The 19,133-nt window shown below is 32.6% G+C and overlaps 1 protein-coding gene across 1 annotated transcript in view; it reads left to right on the top strand.

Annotated features, from left to right (window-relative positions):
* The window catches only part of LOC124354226 (roundabout homolog 2-like), a 607,997-nt gene that overhangs the window by 578,364 nt on the left and 10,500 nt on the right, over nt 1–19,133 (top strand). Inside the window, exons 14-20 of the mRNA XM_046804531.1 lie at nt 1,608–1,773; nt 3,485–3,744; nt 7,608–7,722; nt 8,854–8,963; nt 11,920–12,036; nt 14,607–14,746; nt 17,239–17,306. Coding sequence (XP_046660487.1) covers nt 1,608–1,773; nt 3,485–3,744; nt 7,608–7,722; nt 8,854–8,963; nt 11,920–12,036; nt 14,607–14,746; nt 17,239–17,306 — 976 coding nt within the window. The remainder of the gene's footprint in view (nt 1–1,607; nt 1,774–3,484; nt 3,745–7,607; nt 7,723–8,853; nt 8,964–11,919; nt 12,037–14,606; nt 14,747–17,238; nt 17,307–19,133) is intronic.

Raw genomic sequence — 19,133 nt, 5'->3', positions numbered from 1 at the left:
GCAAACCGTTTACAAAAAGACCCTGGATGATTTGAGTTCACGCAGGGTGGGGTCTCCGCTGCTGTGATGCCGCTCTCTCTCAGTATCCCCACCACTGCTTGGCATTCGCTCTATCGGATCATCTGATTGATCCGGCTCAGTCGGTCTCGTTCACTGCTGCGATTCATTCAGTTGAACCGGTCAGTACAGAGTTACTGAGCCTTCCCACTAGAGCGTGTTATACCGGTCATCGTGTTGACCGAACAAAATGAACAAATGAACGACTGAATGTAATGACTGAGTGATCAGAAGGATCTGCTTGTAAAAAAGTATTCGAATAGAGGAAGAAACAGCATATCGTACAGTGAATGGATAGATATATAACAATGAATGTATTGTTTAAGGAATCTAGTAAATGTAAATATATCTATTAAAACTGATCTTATTGTAAATTACCAGACACATTACTAAATATTATAAATGTTAATACTTATAATCAATGGACTTGGTTGATTGATATGTCTTTAATTTATCATAAGTAAGGTTTTTCCCTTACAAATGTTTTAAATAAATTATAGCACTAACAAATAAACACGCTCATTGCTTGTTTGAAAATAATTTATTTTTTATAAATAACAAGATATTTTATATCCAACCGATTAACTTTCTATCACTTTTCATAATATTTTTTTACACTCTCTCCTACACTTTTTCTACCCAGACTCCCTACTCCCGTTGAGTTATACGATTATGGTTTTACTCTTAATCAGTTAGCAGTGAATGAAAAGGAACGACTGAACAATTTTGGGACCCTAGTGTAACTTAACGCATAAACTCTATAGATTTAGTTAATTCCATATGATGTTAAGCTATTTTTCATGGACAAGGGGTTTTAAATGAACTTAATTTTAATATTGTAAGTTTTAACGATCGTTAAAAATAATATATCTGATTTGAAAAAAATTCAGATTTATTCAGTTGGCAGGAAAAGGTAAACGATACATTCAAGGTGAACAGGTCTTTTGAAACACTCTGATCCAGATCACTCATTCACTTGACTGACCCGTTCGAATCGAACGGGTCAAGACCGAACGACAAATCCCTATTGGCCACTGCCACTATGCGGCTAACCTCACAACAAAATGCAAGCCCCCAGGATACGTCTATCGCTACATTAATCTGTTCTATTAATATTTTATGCTTAGACTGCGACATTTGTATATGCCTACACACAAAAATATAATAAAGCATAATAAAAATAGTTATAGAGCAAATAAATTAACTGCAGTGTAAACAAAACTGTGTGAGCTAGACATGATCCACACAGTTTTGATAAACAGATACAAGAACGGCTGGTCCCACTCCCCACCACAATCCCTCGCCGAAAAGGGGCTCCTTCTGAGCGGTAATGCTCTTCAATTTGCTTCTGCCCTGGTTTCTTTGCGAGCGGTTAATCTATAGCATAGTATTTGTTTCTGGGTGAACATTTTAATCTTGACTTTCCTGGAAATTTACTCATAGATTAAGGTTACTGGCAAGATAAAGCTAACTAGGTCTTAGTAAAATGTTAATTAACCTTTGGCTTCAGCAGTTGGTTGCTTGTATAATTGTAGTTTATGTGTACCTAGGTGAAGAGTTTGAGGGGTCCTGGTACATTCACATCACTGCCGCCGCAGCAGATCTGGCTGGTGCTGACCGCAGCTGTGACTGCGGTGGTGCTAGTATCAGTCTCCGCAGCCACCCTTTACCTACGGCGGCGAAATTCTCTCACCAAGCAAATTGGACATCTATCAGGTCTGTTTGAAATATTTATTACCTATATTTATGATTCTTTATTGAAATTGTATCTATTTATGGTGCTGTGAATAATTTTTTAAGAAAATAGTGTTTGAATTAAGTTTTGATTGTTTATTTTAGGACAAAGGGTCTAACAAAAATTTTAAATTAAAAAATGGTTCAAAAATAGTGACATTATTAAAGAAAATCACACCAACATTATTATGCAAGAATACCTGGAACGACATAAGGAATCAGGCAAACATCACAAGGTGTTACCTCCAGTACTTGGATTGGAGTGTGCAGGTCCTGTTGTAAGCACTTAACATTTCCTTTATAGCTTATTATGCTCTAGTGCTACACAGTGTGTTGCCTCCTGTTGCATTCTATGACCAAGGATATCAGACACTATATCTCAGTTATGTCAAGTTGGAAGAAATAGAGGCTAGCTCTGTTCCATCCTCCAGCAAAATGGGTAGGAGACAGTACTCCCTCATATTTAGGCTTGTGACAGTCTCACTAAGAGAGCTGCACCTACTCCAACAGTCATCAACAACAATGTCCATGTGTGTCAACATATATTCATAGTAATTTTATTATAAATTAACTGTAGGAATATGAGGGCAATGTATTAACTTGTTTAAATTAGTTGCATACTAGTCTGAAGGGTGAGAGACAATTTGCATTGTATGACTACACAACCTAGTTTATACAAAACCAATAGAGGAATTTCCCTGAAAAAGGAATCAATCATCCACTGTGTGTGGTGGAGTTGGAATGAGTAAAATATTAAACAGGATATTTTTCTCAGGTCATACTATTTGCCTTCATGCACTTCAACCAACTGTCCGGCACATAAGTATGAGATATCAATATGTGCCAACCATATAAATGGACAAAGTGAGTTGAGATTTTACAAGACTGTCTCTTTATCTCTATCCTTGATGATGGTACTATCCCTGTTATCTACATATCTGATAATTTGTTTAATTGTGTCAAAGTAAAAAATATGATATATGAAAAACTAGATTGTGACCTTATACATCAAAAGTTGGCTATAGTCTCCTGGACTATAAGATGTATGTTAATGTTTGTAGTTTGTAGCTTCTGGGTAGTTAAGAGAGGGTTTTATTATACATTATGACTACTGCCTTGAATCTATTGTTTCTGTTTAAATGGCTCATTTGTTACACTAAAATTGTATTTAATATGTAGAGAAAAGTAGAACCTATTCCTTCGAAAAATTATATGGATTAAATTAGAAGAACAATGATAAATACAAATGTTTTGTTATCATACAGAGCAATAACAATAAAAAGTTAGTAAATAAAGTTTGTAATACTTAATCAATTAAATATATAATAATAATTAATTTAATTTAATAACAATTATCACATTGCTTGATTTTTAAGTTGGTTATTATCATTTAAATAATCATTTTAAACATAATTGTAAAGTAGAAAACTCATCATTTGCCTTTACAAAAAATGCTATATACACTAAAACTCTCTAGGCCATAAAATAAAAAAAATTGGCCATATCTGTTATGGATGGTGTTTTATTTAGTAAAACTCACTTTTCTGATATCACTCTGGCATCACTGTCCAATAAAAGTAAACACAAACATTTCCTGAATAGCATACATAATTGTTATGGTTATTAACTTTTTATGAAGACTTAACTTTGATGAAGACATTTTACCAAGTTTCACACTTATGTATTGGTAAAGCGGTGAATGCTTCGGATCTTCCTCACCTGGGACTAATGAGCGGTGTAAAGGAGGCACTTTGGATAGAAGTGCCCCACGAGAACCTTGGACCACGTAAACACATCACACTCGAGGGTAGCGACTACGCAGAGGTTGATACTCAGAACCTGAGCAGCTTCTATAACAGTCGAGGGCATAAGGAGATAGTGACTGCAACACCCACACCATATGCCACAACAGTTCTTGTGCCCAACACTCACCTCCACGCAGACAGTTGCAGCGTGAGTATTTACAGAATTATTTAGGGATTGGGGCAATAGTACCATTAACATATAAAAGCTTTTGCATTTTTCACAACATTTAAATAACAGAACAGTATTACTGACAATGATTAAGTATGGAAAGTGATGGGGACAAAACCATCACAGTGTGCCACAAATTAACAGGCTACAAATTTCTCAGGTACATGTGCAAGAACAGTACCATGAACGTAGCCAAGGAAAAGTTTTGGGAGGTCCTGACAACTGATATTTTCCCATAGTGGACAGAGAGTTAGGTCCCATTTTGTTTCTTAAAACTTCTTGACCGTTTCTTTGTTGGGAACAATCTTTCAGCAGTACATGTCAGTAATACTGAATTATTTAAATAATAATAATCATTACTAAAAGAGTAACTGAAAATTGGGGGGATCTGGACCCCTTGGATCCCCTCGCTGGCTATGTCCTTGCACAGTCCATTGTCCCGTCCAAAGAATGTTTTAAACATGTTTAAGACAAATAGTTAGTTTTTAATATTTTTTCCCTTCTGTCATTGGATCTAAAGATATATTCCATTTTATTTAAAAGATAAAACTAATTTACACAATCTAGAAGTTCTTTTCTTCTTTGAATTCTTAATTAATTTGAAAACAAACACTCCAATAATACATTTTTTATTTTTGTAAGGCTTTTGTAACCATTTTTATTTAGTTATGAGGTTCTGATGATATGTTCCTCGAACACGAAAGGCCTCACAAAAATAAATTGTATTATTGGAGTGTTTGTTTTCAAATTAATTAAAATTAATGTAGTTTTGGTATTATTAAACCATTTGAGAACATTTATTTAGAGTAAATTTAACATGTGTACCTTTAGGACAAGGAAACAGTTTCATTTATAAAATAAAAATCTGTTTATAAAGTTATTAATTAATTAAACAATTAGGATAAAATGTCTATGAATCTATCGTATTTGATTTATTTTTGTTCACATTTCATACTTTATTGCGATAGTTTAAAGCTGTAAGGAAGTGAATTTGCACACTTCATGTATAGTTCTCAAAGTGTGGATTTGGATATTTTGCGGAAATGCATTAAAGAATTGGAGTTATGATCTGTAGCTTAAAAGACAAATGGTTGTCACTAGATTTTCATCTAGAGTAATTGGTTTTCAATATTTTCTCCTTTTTGTATGTTTGGTCTAACAACTAGTTAAAACTATATCAATTCCTGTTAGTCAAACAAATTGATTCAAGAAACTTTATGATTTTGTGTTATCAAGATACATAATTCATATTGTTGTTGTAATACATACATCTTGTATTGTGATCCTAAATATGAGTTGAAAAGATGTACAATAATAAATAAGTCAAAGAGAATTGGGTCAAGTAAAGGTCCTTGTGTGATTCCTTGTAGAATAGGAAGTGTTTTCAATTTGTGCATATTTTTGGTTACAGCTTTGTGGTTATTTGCACCTGTTCAAATTGAGTTAACTGAAAGAGATAACTACTTATGAATCATTTGTTTGCTGTGTCTGTGATGCCAAGTAGTGTTAACTTTCTTGAAATTAGGATATGATCTAAATTGTCAAATACTTAGGTGTTGTCACGAAGAAGTGCATATGTTTTGTCTTTTCTATTTGGTCAATAATGTTTTCAACACAACTAATAATGGCAGAAGTTGTAGATTATTATTTTAAGAACATATAGGAGTTGATTGATGAAAACCTTTTTAAATATTAGCTTATTACAAATGTAGATACCTGTGTTTCCTCAAGTGTATCATAAGTCTAATGAAGACCACATTTTTGATGATCTTCAAGGACGTTAAAACCAAAGTAAAGCAACAATAATTTAGCACATTATTTACAGACTTTTAGTGTGTTATAGATTTATTTTTGATGACTATAGTGCTGTGGAAAATTTGCCTGGGATGAAGGATTTGTTTATTAGGTACTGTACTTACTACAGCTGGTGAAAATTATTTTGGACAGTATTCTTTAATTAATATAAATATTCATCTACTCTACTTGACTTTTTTGAGACAGTTTATAATATCCTGACCTCTTTGCTAGTTGCTGATATCATTAACAACACTCGACAGACCTGCTGGATTATCAGGTTTATTTGTATTAGGTTTCCTCAGTGTCTATTCTTTTTAGTGTCAACAGCCTTTTAGCTATCTTTTAACTATAATTTTAGTGTATATAGCTAATCTTGGTCAAAATATATGTTAAAATGTTGAATTATATTCTTTGGGTTTTCTTTTAGCTAGTTTCTTTGTTTTCAGTCTAAACGTACAAGTTTAGACTTCTTACCTGGTTTCTTGCCTTAATTTCCTTGTTAATAAGGCTCTATAGGGCTGTGTTTTTATTATCTGTTTTATTGAGGTTTTGTTTTCAATTTTGTTTTAATGCATTGAGTTTTTATTCGTAATGTTTTTTTCTTTTCCACAATGGCGTCTTTTTCATGAATGCATCCTGTTACTTCATAAACAGTGGCATTCAAAAATGAGATTTGAAGCTCTCTAATTTATTGTTGAAGTACCAGGATTTCTATTTTCTTGTCTTATTAATTTTTATTGTGGAACACACTATATAAAGAGATGTTTGTAGAATTTCTTGATAGATGTATGCTATATCACAGTCACTAGCCACATGGATGGTGTTCGAATTTTTATGAAGAAGAGAGATTTAGGGACATCAATATTTGACTGTCTGGAATTCCTTTTTGAAGTATATTGTGGCATATTGGTATTTAGCAGCTTTCCTTCTTATGTATCTATTCTGTGAAGTCAGAGGCTGTATTATCTGAAAGTCAGTGTTGATTTGTTGGATATATATGCATAAACAATTGATTGAGGTGACAGTAATATTGGTGGTGCAGGTCGCTGGTAGTTTGGATTTGGCAAGAAGAATAATCTAGAATAATCAATAATCATTTTATTTGTTCAAAATACATAACCAATACATAATTTCATATAGTTACAACTTGGAACACATCCCTTATAAGACACATAAATAAGGTAATTTCTAACACATGCTTAAGTACATAAGATGGTGTGATTATTTAAATGTTTTTAGTGTGTTTCAGATTTACTTTTGATAACAACTATAGTGTTGTGGAAAACTTCCCATTGCAGTCTTCAGTCTCTCTATCTTTGTCATCTAAGTACAAGCTATTTGTTGTAAGCTTGTATATTTAAACTGGCTAATTTGTTCATAATACCCTTTAAGAATATATTTTTGTTTGGAGATCTATGTATTCCAAGAATATCTACAGCATTATCATGATGACATAATATGTTACTTGATGTGCATGCCAATTTTAATATGTTACAGTTAGGTGCCAGCACATATTTTTCATATATGGCTACTCCACTTAGCTTATGGTCTTCACAGTTCTAGCGTCCTATTATTGAGAATTCTGCTGTCAAGACTAACTCTTCTCATTTCAGACCATTGACCGGAAGGATTAAAATGTTAGGACTTGTGTTACTAAGCAGTTGAAGAAGTCTGTGTATTTTTTTTCTCACAACACAGATACTTTGATGCAATATTGATAACTGGCTAGTTAGCAAATACTTGATCAAGGAGAGGATGTTTTGAAGGCTTTTTATACTTTTAATATTTGGGAGTCATTTTTTATTTCAAATGTAAAGCCTAATTAGTTCTCAACAGAATTGAGCTCAACATTTTACCCCAGTGGACTCAAAGTTTTAATAAAAAGTAAATATAAGTGTTAAATATTCTGAGAATTCTATTGACTTGTAATTTTGAAGTTAAATTTCTGTATAAGCAAAACCAGGATGGATGATGGTGCACGTCACTCCAAATTACTGATATGATGCGGATACTGAAAGAATAACAAGTGATATGTTGTCATACAGGAGACAGGTCCTCTGATTATCCCTGTGTCCAGTTCATCCTCTGGCACTAAGACGTCTGTCTCAGGAGACTCTTGGCTGCGGCAGGAACAGAACAAGTCCACTCTAGAAGTCAAAGGTAAAGAAGTTTTTGTTTCGTAATTTTGGCGTTAAAACAAAAAGAAAACATTGATTAAGAAAGATTGAGGAACAAAATGTACTTTTACTGATTTAGTATCATATGTTACAGAGTACTCCTTAAATAGTAATCAATTCTTTCGGTTTGCGGTGACTTGTACTCTCGGAACAGACGATTACATGATACAAAGTATCTGTTACAGTACTGTGTAAGTTGCAGAGTTCTGAGCATTTCTGTACTGTGTTAGTTTTCATTCTTGTCACACGAGGCGACTCCGCCTTGGGCAGTCCTGCGATTTCCGCGTTAAAACAAGCATAGCAGAATACAGTAAATTAATAATACATATTAAATTTAATCTGAGTAATTTTGTGGTAATTTTATAACAACTTTACTTCCATACTATTCTAAATTTACGTACTCAATTACAGTATCTATCTTGTGTACTATGTGTATCTATCTTGTATAAATAATATTTGGTCTTAATTGGATCACAAGTTTCTGAGTTATGAATTTACAAAGTTGAAAAGCTCCAAAAAACTGTAGTTTTTTGTTGCTATCTGTATAAATATTAAGTCATTTTTAGTAAATTGTTTAATATATTGTTGCAATGCAAAAATAAAAAAAGACAAGTTTTAGTATAATTTATGTTATTGCAGCTCTATTAGTTAGTTTGTAGCCAACTTTCAAACTCGGATATCTATACTTTTGATCCGAGAGTATATGTAAAGTTTTAGCTTTGATCTTAATTTGTGATTTAAACTTAACTATTTGTTTTATTTTGTAAAATATTTTTTAAATTTTATAATTAAATTTTGTTTCAGTCAAATAAACTGTATAAACTTTTATTTGTTGCTGAGTATTTTTATTATCCCTGTATAAGCTTCATGGTGATTGGTGTTAAAGTGATTCACCCATAAGTTTTATACACTCTGACATGATCTTTGTAGTATTTAGTAGTAGTTCAGAAGTACTATAAAATAACGATTTAACCTAATGTTTCAAACATTTGTCCTGGATCTCCCTATGGATCTGGAAGTTTCCATATCCCTGATTCTTCAGTGTTCTAGACACCTCCCAGAGAATATTTCTGGGTGCGCCATTGCTTGTCATACCCGTTTTGTTATGTAACAGATGAAGAATTGAGATGTCAGCAGTGTCTGGGGGTAAAAGACTGTGCCGTACCAAATTGGAATGATTTCCTACCCCCACCTCCCCAGCATCCACCACCTCCTAGACCTCAGGTAATATTTGAGAATCATGATACATTAATAATAAATTAGCCTTTGGTAAGTATATTGGTAAACTAAAATGTGTGTCTTTAAGAATAACAGAAAATTAGTCTTCTATTCTAATTTTTGGTAAGTTTGGGGTATGTTTAACCCTTTTAGTGCAACAGTTTCTGGCTTACTATCATATGCCAAAATACTAGGAAACTTTATCCAAATGGCAGTAGTTTAGGACAAATTTAAAATATTAATGAACGAGATAATTTTATAGGAAAAATTTAATTTTGTTTTTCATTGTTAAATAATAACCAGTTTAAATATAAAAATACACAACCAAAACAATGAAGAAAAGAAAAAAAATTAGCAGCATGCAACATTTTGTGTTTGGTTATAGTAATTTCTAATGACAATGTTTTTATATTTGATGTGCATAATGTCATTGTAAAGACCAGAAATACAGGGTGGCGCATAGAAAAGGGAAATTTTGAAGTTGTTGTTGGTACACCAGTAAATCTCGTAGGAGTGTGGGACGGAATAATCATTTCGCCAAGTAGTAACGGTCATTTAGTTGAGAAGGAGCAGTGGAGTGGTGCAGAGCATGCTGTTGCCATGGGAGCGTATTACAAAAATGGTGACAGTGTAACAGCTGCACAACGAGGGTTCTCACGCCATTATGAGATTCCTACCAGCAGTCGAGTTCCTTCTTCACATGCCATATCATCATGGGTTTGGAATTTTGAAGAGACTGGTTCGGCCTTAATGAAAAAAACCTCCTGGGTGTATAGTGACTGTTCGAACCACAGAAAATGTTGATGCAGTGCGAGTCACACTGCGTGAAAGGAGTCCACGTTGTTCTGTACGAAAAATCGCCTCATCATTGCGACTTGAGCGTCGGAGTGTGCAAAGAATATTCCAGGGCCTGCAGTTTTATCATTACAAGCTTCAGATTGTTCAAGCTCTAAATCCAAATGACGGTGAGTTACGCTTACAATTTTGTGAACAGCCACTGACTAAAATCATTGAGGACGCAAATTCCCTCGAAAATCTTTGGATGTCTGATGAGGCCCACTTTCATTTAAATGGGCATGTCAATAAGCAGAACATGCGTTACTGGGCTCGCAGAAATCCCGGTGAACTTCATCAACAACCGTTACACAGCCTTAAAGTTACTTTATGGTGTGCAGTGTCTTGTCGAGGGATAATTGGACCTTACTTCTTTGAGGATGGTAATGGTTCCACTGTAACTGTCACATCTAAATGTTATATTCATTTGCTGGAGCCATTTTTTGCTCCACGGCTTCATGCTTTTCCAGATATTGACATTCACCAAACCTGGTTTAAACAGGATGGAGCCACCTCACACACTGCCATTCTGTCAATGGCAGCACTGAGGCGTTTGTTTGGGGAGAGCATAATTTAAAGGAACGCTAACGTCATTTGGCCTCCACGGTCTCCAGACCTTTCAGTATGCAACTTCTTTCTATGGGGACATCTAAATAGCGTTGTGTACCAGACTAGGCCAAGAAATCTTCTTGAGCTCAAGACTCAGATTGAAGAACATGTCGCCAACATCCCAGAGAACACATTGCCTCGCACAATGATAAGTTTTCTAAATCGATTGAATGAATGTGTTAGGTGCATTGGACAGCACTTAACTGATGTTATTTTTAAAAAGTGACATTAACTTTATTGTTATTTCCAATATTTCTCATGTAATTTTCACTCTTGCCTAACACATTTCAAGCATTAAAAACTTTGTTGTACAATTCGCTGGTTTAATATGATTATTTCAAAATTTCCCGTTTCTCTGCGCCACCCTGTACATCAGCAAAAACTAAATCTATGCATATAATCTTGAAAACGATTGAAAACTGCCTTGAACATCCAAAGTACAAATATCAATACATTGAAGCTTTTAGAACTAAAAGACACTGTTAGAGGACTAGGGATGACCCTAAGGGTAACATTTTTAAATTTGTGTGTTTTGTGATTTTGCATGCTTTGTATTTTCATGTTTATTTTTAAATAAAAAATATGATTATATGAGTAAATTTAAAAAGTTTTAGACATTTTAGTAATAACATGCGTAAGTATTTTCACCAGCTTCTCAGCAACGCTAAGCAAGTTCTGACACTTCCTCTCCAACATTTTATTTTTATAGTGCTTTATTTTGAGATAACCATTTCATTTTTTGCTAAGCTGTTGGTAGTACTGTAAAATTGTATAGTAGAAACAGCAGGTTATTTTAATACTTTTTCTACTTTCTGGTTGCATGGTCATGTAATCTTACTAATTCTGTGTGGTTAATATTCAGAGCGTTTTTATTACTGTGTTTTATTGTTGCCCAAAAATTACTAACTAAATAAGTGCACATCAATCAAAGCTTTCAAAGAACTAAAAGCAGTGTTATGTGGTGTTAAGAAACAAGATTTAGGTATTGAAAGTAGGTCTAGGCCTGATGAAAATACTAGTGTTAAATGGAAAACACTTATGCTAATGATCTAAAAAAGGGAAGTTATACACATTCAAGGCAGTATACTGTATTACATTGAAACCAATAAAATAAAAGTCATCTATAAACACGTTTTATAGTATTACTTAATCTGAAGACGACCTATTATGAGAAACAGAATGAGAATAGGATTTATATACATGAACAGATTAAATGTAAGTACATAAGCAGCAAACTCAGTATTAGAAAAATTAAATTTTTTGCTGTGATTTAAAGACATCATAAAATACTTCCTTCCTTGATCAGTTGTGGAGAACTGTTGTTTGAAGCTATTTGATCTTTGGAGTAAAACATGAAAAACATCATTAAAGTTATAAGTGGAATGTGATTTTTAAAATTACTCATCGCACTTAAAAAAATTTCATAAAAGCCCATATCATAATATCTAGGTCAAATATTAATATTTACTCTTTTTAAATGTAAGTATTGTACAAGTTTATTAAACTGGTACACATACAGGGTTTGTGTGGGAGTCCTCCAATGTCCAAGAAGAGCCAAGGCAGCTGCAGCCACCATTCAAGAGACAGCAACCAGGGTTCAGCAGTCTACAGTCAGTGCTGGCAGAACAGCTCTCAGGTAGGGAAGGCAATAATGAAAGCAACAGTTAGTACTGTTCCTTTTTACCCCATAACAACTAGCATAGAAGTATGTTAATGGAATATTGAATTTTACCTTTAAGTGGTGTAAAAAATCAAACGAAACATTTTTTTCAGTGTCAAAATATCATTGTTATGCTCATGAGTACAATAAATAGTGCCAACTACAACTGTTATTTTAATAATTAAAGTAATGTAGGTTTAATTATAAAAAATAAAAATTAACCATTACACCACAGAGCTCTTACTTGTTATGATTAAATTATTTTGTATTTGGCCATATCTGTCACATATGCGTTTATAATAACGAAAGTAACATATGATCGGAAGACCAAATACCTGTCAAACGACTTTTATTTACATAAATTACATTTTTATAAATGGCAATAGCCGAATTTAATTTCAATAAACATTGAATCACAAAAATTACTTGCTCTGCCAGGACTCGAACCCGGATCTCTCACTTGCTGGGTGAATGTGCTACCATTATACCACAGAGCCCTTACTTTTTACAATTAAATTATTTTGTATTTGGCCGTATCTGTAACATGTGCGTTTTAATAACCAAACTAACACATGATCGGAAGATGAAATACCTGCCAAACGATTTATATATGTGTGTGTGTCTTTAAGAATAACAGAAAATTAGTCTTCTATTCTAATTTTTGGTAAGTTTGGGGTATGTTTAACCCTTTTAGTGCAACAGTTTCTGGCTTACTATCATATGCCAAAATACTAGGAAACTTTACCCAAATGGCAGTAGTTTAGGACAAATTTAACATATTAATGAAAGAGATAATTTTATAGGGAAAAATTTAATTTTGTTTTTCATTGTTAAATAATAACCAGTTTAAATATAAAAATACACAACCAAGACAATGAAGAAAAGAAAAATATATATATAAGTCGTTTGGCAGGTATTTCGTCTTCCGATCATATGTTAGTTTGGTTATTAAAACGCACATGTTACAGATATGGCCAAATACAAAATAAATACCTATAATATTATGTTATATACACAACATTCAAATAATTTTTCTTGACAAAGTTTGATAATAGTTGGGAAAACCAGATAGCTGCCTTCCCCTCAACCCTCTTTATAAATAATTACAACACCTCCTCCAGAAGTTAGCTTGAGTATTCTGAAATAAAACTATAGTTTTCAATATAAAAGCGTTCAAGTTTGATTGTTGACAAGTTATGTTTCATTAAAATAATTACTTGAGGGTCTAATTTAGACAAAGTTATTTCTGAAGTTTCAAACGTGTTTGTAATCCCTGATATTCTGGTGAAAATGTTTTACACTTTTATTTTTTTATACAATTTAGTCAAGTGGAGTTCAGGATCTAATTCAATGGAAAATTTTAGAGCCAAGGCATCCTGTCTTACATTATCATTTTGTTTTAAAAGAATAAGATTTTTATCAGCTTTATATGATATGTCTGAAATTTTATAAGGGTTAAAAGGTAAGTCTACTCAATACAGTTGAAGACACAGGTGATGAATTTTGTAAAACACCCGGTAAAGTTGTCACAAGGGATATATCACATTCCTGAAGTGTATTAGTTCAGAATTTTTATCTGCTCCATTTAGATCTTTGACTACAGAATAGAGATGTTGGTTGGACTACTTCAGTTGGTTGAATTACTTCAGTTGGTTGGCTACTTTCTGTTGTAATTTTGTGGTTTGAGAGTTTTTCTTTTTTAAGATTCATATAGGTATTTTGTTCATGGAATTTATTATTGTATAATACTGTTTATTTTTGCCTCAGTAATTTAAATGTACACCACGAGTGAAATGATCTCTTTTAAGTTCTCGAAGTCAATGCTGCTTACATTGTCCATTCGTATTGAGATTTGTCTTGTTTATTTCAAGGCGTTTGGTTTTTGCTGTAAGTGATTTGGCAACAACACTGGGTCTCAATTATCTTTGTGAAGGTTATATAGGGATTAGGCACATCTGGACAGAGAACTTGAATCCTTTGACATTTAGTAGTTATGTTTTTAGGTGTAAATAAATAGACCGCTCTAGTTAGAGTTTTAATTGCTGGTGGTTGAGTAAGCAACAAATCTGAAAGGGGAGAAACAATAATATTTAGTTAACATTTATTGTACTCTGCTTGTATTCTTAGTGTGTTTTCTGCTACATTCTGCCAATTATCTTCAATTTCTTTCAGCGCTAGAGCATAAACTTCATTTTTCTTTTTTTTCTCCTGTGAAACCTGTTATAGAATTTATTTCAGTAAAAATGTTTTAAATGATTAATTTTTTCCGAAAATAAGAAAGATACAGGAAAAAATGTAAAACAGTGACAATAGCCTTAAACGAGTTTGGTATTTAATCTCTGGGTAAGTCACCTCATACACAAAGAAACATTTTGGTCTAGACCCAAAGAGTTAATGAACATGACATTAATCTTGTACAGAATTAATTTAAAGATAAAGCATTTAGTTACTTGATAAATTGGATGGAAGGTATGTAAGAAACATATTGATTTAATCTAACTTTAGAATTTGGCTGTAGTAATTATAGACTTTTGATGGTAAAACAGGTGCCGAGTTTTCCATCGGGTTACCACACTGGTAGTAGCACTGGTAGTTCCTGCAAGTGCCGCCAGAGCATGCAACCGTGCAGGGGATCCAATTCTCAGGAGAATACTCTGTGCAGCCGGCATCATGAACTTATCCACAGGTAAGATTGGCAGCCCTGCTACTGTGGACTGCAAGGTGTAAAATTTTCTTACAGTTTTATTCTTCAACACTCATACCACGGGAGAAACACAAACATTTGTAATTATATGCATAAAAATATCATATTTAGCTAATTTTTAAATTGCTATAAGTTGCACGATTGCAAGGTAAAATAAAAACGTTTTATGTGTTAAAAAATCTTTTATTAAATTAACACATTAAACACATCATAAATTTTATTTTACCTGAAATTAAAAAGAATCTTACTATAAATCCACAATAAAATATAATGTACTCTATTACTAGAATGTAAAGTTTTCAAAGTAAAATAATCGTCCCACTTTAGAAGTAAATAAAAGCAAAACTAATTAACTTTTCAAATTAGAAGCAAAAATTAATTATTGTAGTTATTTCACACAAAAAAACTCAAAAGAGACACTTTAATCTCATTTTAAAAAGGACATTACTATAAAGGATAAAAGACTTACTGTTTGGAATGTTCCAACAAGGGTAGCCCTTGTAGCTTCTTACTAAAAGTAGATATTCAAGTTTTACACTATGTTCAAAAGCTAATAAAACAATTTTTACTGTACTGTTTTCTTTAAAATACTATATGTAATTAAAATTAACTTTGTTATTCAAATTAAGGGATACTCCTTCTTTTCCACCTCAATGCTTATTTAAGTGTAGTATTCTTTTTTGGTAATTTATAGTACCCTCAGAATCTATTAGAAATAATTTGCTTAAATTTATATGTTTGGGGAGGGTCAGCCGGGGTCTGGCATAAGGGAGAGTCCTTTTCCCTTAATACTTTCATGATGACGTGTACCCCATCGGGTACACATGATCTTTCATAACTGCCTTTGTGTACCCTATAGTCTACACACAGAGCATTCGTAAAGCATGTCTTGCGCCTGATGGGGTTCACGTTGTTATGGATTTCATTATTGCGTTTGTATTGTTTGCCTGTCTTGGTGGTTTGTTAAATTTAATGTGATCTTGTGCTTAAATAAATACCTTAGACCATCGTGTACCCCATTGGGCGTACAATTGATTAATTTATAAGGTATATTTATTTTATAGGTATCACTAGGGGTACATGGAAAACCATTACAAAAACATATTGATATAAATTTTTTATCCAAAATTGCTAAGCCTAAATACATTTCTCGCTATACTTAGACGTTCATCGTAAAAAAAGATTACGGTTTTTTGCCATTATTATTGAATTCAATAATAACTAAAAATGTCTGGAAAAAAGCCGGTATCCTGAACATGTTAAGTGGTTAACCCTTTATAACCATAGCATGTATCAATTTAGATACACCATCCTGAATGTAACTAGTTTTGGTAGTCACACACTCACTATATACTGCCAAGAAAATAGTTAAGAGAATCTTTAACACAAGCTGTTTTAATATCTGGTATCCAATTTTTAAATTATAAGCTTATTTTCAGCTTTCTTTACAGTCTCCTTATCTTTCCTTACTTGGAATACACAAACCATTTGGGCAATTTGCTTGTTGTTTACTCATTACTTATCATTTTTTGTATTCCTATAACGTATTCCATATTTATGTAACTACTAGCACTTATCCATGGCTTCACACCAATTTCTTGCTGAATAATAGGGCCATCATAGGCAACTCATTTTAAATGATGTACCAAACAGATATAATATACACAAAAATACTACTGTAAATATGCCACCTACAATGTCAAAGGAAACGAATTTCATGTACTCTCAATGTACACATTCACAATTTTGTTTTGTTATTCACAAGTAAAAATCCAGAATAAGCTAATTGGTTTGAATTATTTTATTGCTGCCATCCATAGCTTAATTAAAATTAGAAAATAACACTGGTCATTAATATTCATATCATACTATGACAGCTAATACTTAATCATGCAAGTACGAAATACAGGGACAGTGCAAGGTACATTGTGTTCTGTAACTCAATTACCTTTCAAAAATATTGCCTATCTTTATAGTAAATTAATTTTCTATAAATCACTTTTAAGAGTTTTCAAGGCTGGTATATTCAGAATAAAAATATACCTATGTATTATTCTTATATCTTAGCAATGTACATGCCAAATATCATCTAAATCTGACCTCTATGTTTTGTCTGATTGAGTATCAAACATCTAAACATCTTCACAAACTTTTGTAATTATAATATTAATGGGATAGGATTATTATTAATGCACTAATTTTTTAGTTTTTTTTTTTTATATACCAGCAGTTACTATAAAATTAGTGTTTACAATTTTGTACTTATATAAACAAATTTATTTGTATCTAGGTACTGGGGTGGGTGAAAATTCTAAATAAAGAAATATGGAAACACATTTTTATAAGATTTAATATTGAATCTAGTATACATTAAAACATGTCTTGTTTAATTCAAAATGTATTCAACTAACCTGGCTGTTTCATTGTATTTCTTAGAATCTCGTGGTATGATTGTGTTTGTGTACTGTTGACAGGCATGATCACAGCCACTGCCCTTGCTGTTGTCAGAGTGAAAGGAATAGTCAGAGACACATTCACACTGGTGAGTTGAGACCAATCACTTTGCTGATCAAATCCAGAATTGTGAAAACAAAGAACAGAAAATGATCATTTAGCACACACCATTCGAAATTTATACAATCTGTAGTTTTAAAAAACCATCTCTTAAATTGGTAGACCAGTGCATGAACCATTCCAGATGAATTCATTTCCAGTTTGTTTATTAATATCATAAACTGGGTCAAACAAAACTTGATATCACATTTGACTTATCCTATGGATGTTTTGGGTCTGCACTTCAATAATTGCATTTGTTTAAATACTGGGGAATGTGCAGAGCTTAGGTGATAGCTCTATTTTGTTCTGAAGATTTACTATTTCCAAATACTGTAGGCAGGTTCATTCCTGAGGGAAGTGCCTCTGCCTGTCTGGTAAATGGTTCTCTTTATTTTTATCCACTTTGCAAAAAAGAGATAAGTGAAGTTGTAAGTAAATGTAAATCAAGTAAATAACCAGGCCTGTATAAAACAACTTGGATAGTAACTCCGATATTTAAAAACTTTGATTTAAATCAATAACTCAGACTTACAAATAAAAAATTATAAACCTGTTTTAGTTTATTCAATATTATTAGAAACTACTGTAAACTCATGGCTTGAATAAAATAATCATTCTCAATAATAAATCAAACAGTTTGATATTCAGTCCAATTTATCAACATCAGATGCTATTAGTAGTTTAAACAAATTAAATGTTGATTTATATAGCAAGGAGAAGAGACCTGGGGTTTTTTCTGTGATCTCCATGGTTGTGGAAGCCGTGACATTTTGTTAAATAAATTGGAGTATCATGGTATCAGAAGAGTTATTCTCAAGAGGTTTAGTAGCTTTGTGAGTAATCACATCCAGATAGTACAATGTAGTTAAAAAACAGTGCTATGTCCATAAAATATATATCTACTTCCAGTTATTTAAAGGCAGGTGTACCCCAAGGGTCCCTTTTAGGCCCCATATTATTTTTAATTTTTATAAATGACTTACCCAAGCAGCTCAAATTACGTGACAAATTAATTCTCTTTGCTGATGACACCACAAGTCTGCTTAAATTTGATAAGAAACTTGAACTATCTAAAAAATTACATTAAAATATTAATTTGAATTTTCATCAAAATATCCATACTTGATTTCCACTTTATTAAAAACTTTAGAGAACAACTGAATTGAAAGATGATTTACAATATAATAATGATCTTTCCAAACTTGATATGGGTTTTCTATAAGATTCAAAGTGCCCAAGTTCTGGACTTGAAATCAATTGGCTAATTATAAATTGCAACTTTTGCGGCAGCAGCTTGTCCAGCAAAATGAATGAATTCATTCATTCAAAATTATAATATTTTTAAAACTGACAGTTCCAAAACTTTAACATTTTGTAATGGCACATCACTACACAGGACCCATTTTAAACTTTTTTTCTTAAAAAAATTCAGTATTTTTTTCAATAAACTACCATTAGTGTGGAGGTAGATTTCTACATTAAAAGCTTTCGTAAAAACTACTAACCTTTCGGGGTCCAAAGCCGTACTCAGTCCAAGATCTGTTGCAATGTGAATATCTAACCAACAAAAGCCTTTCGGGCTCATATTTGATCGATGTTATGTCTCTGTAGATCTTGTTAAAGGGTTTTAAATAACCAGTTACAAGTTACTATCCTCTATAGTTTCACTTCTGGCATTATTATGATGCGTAGTTTTTTTATTATCTAAATTTCTTACAGTTGACTTGGAATTACACCATGAAGTCAATTTTCACTTAATAAAACTTATGCACTGTTTCCTCTTCTATTAGCCTTTGATCATTCTTCCTCAATT

The sequence above is a fragment of the Homalodisca vitripennis genome, chromosome 2, assembly GCF_021130785.1.
Source record: "Homalodisca vitripennis isolate AUS2020 chromosome 2, UT_GWSS_2.1, whole genome shotgun sequence".
Taxonomy (NCBI): Eukaryota; Metazoa; Arthropoda; class Insecta; order Hemiptera; family Cicadellidae; genus Homalodisca; species Homalodisca vitripennis.
This window is presented reverse-complemented; position numbering and strand designations above follow the sequence as displayed.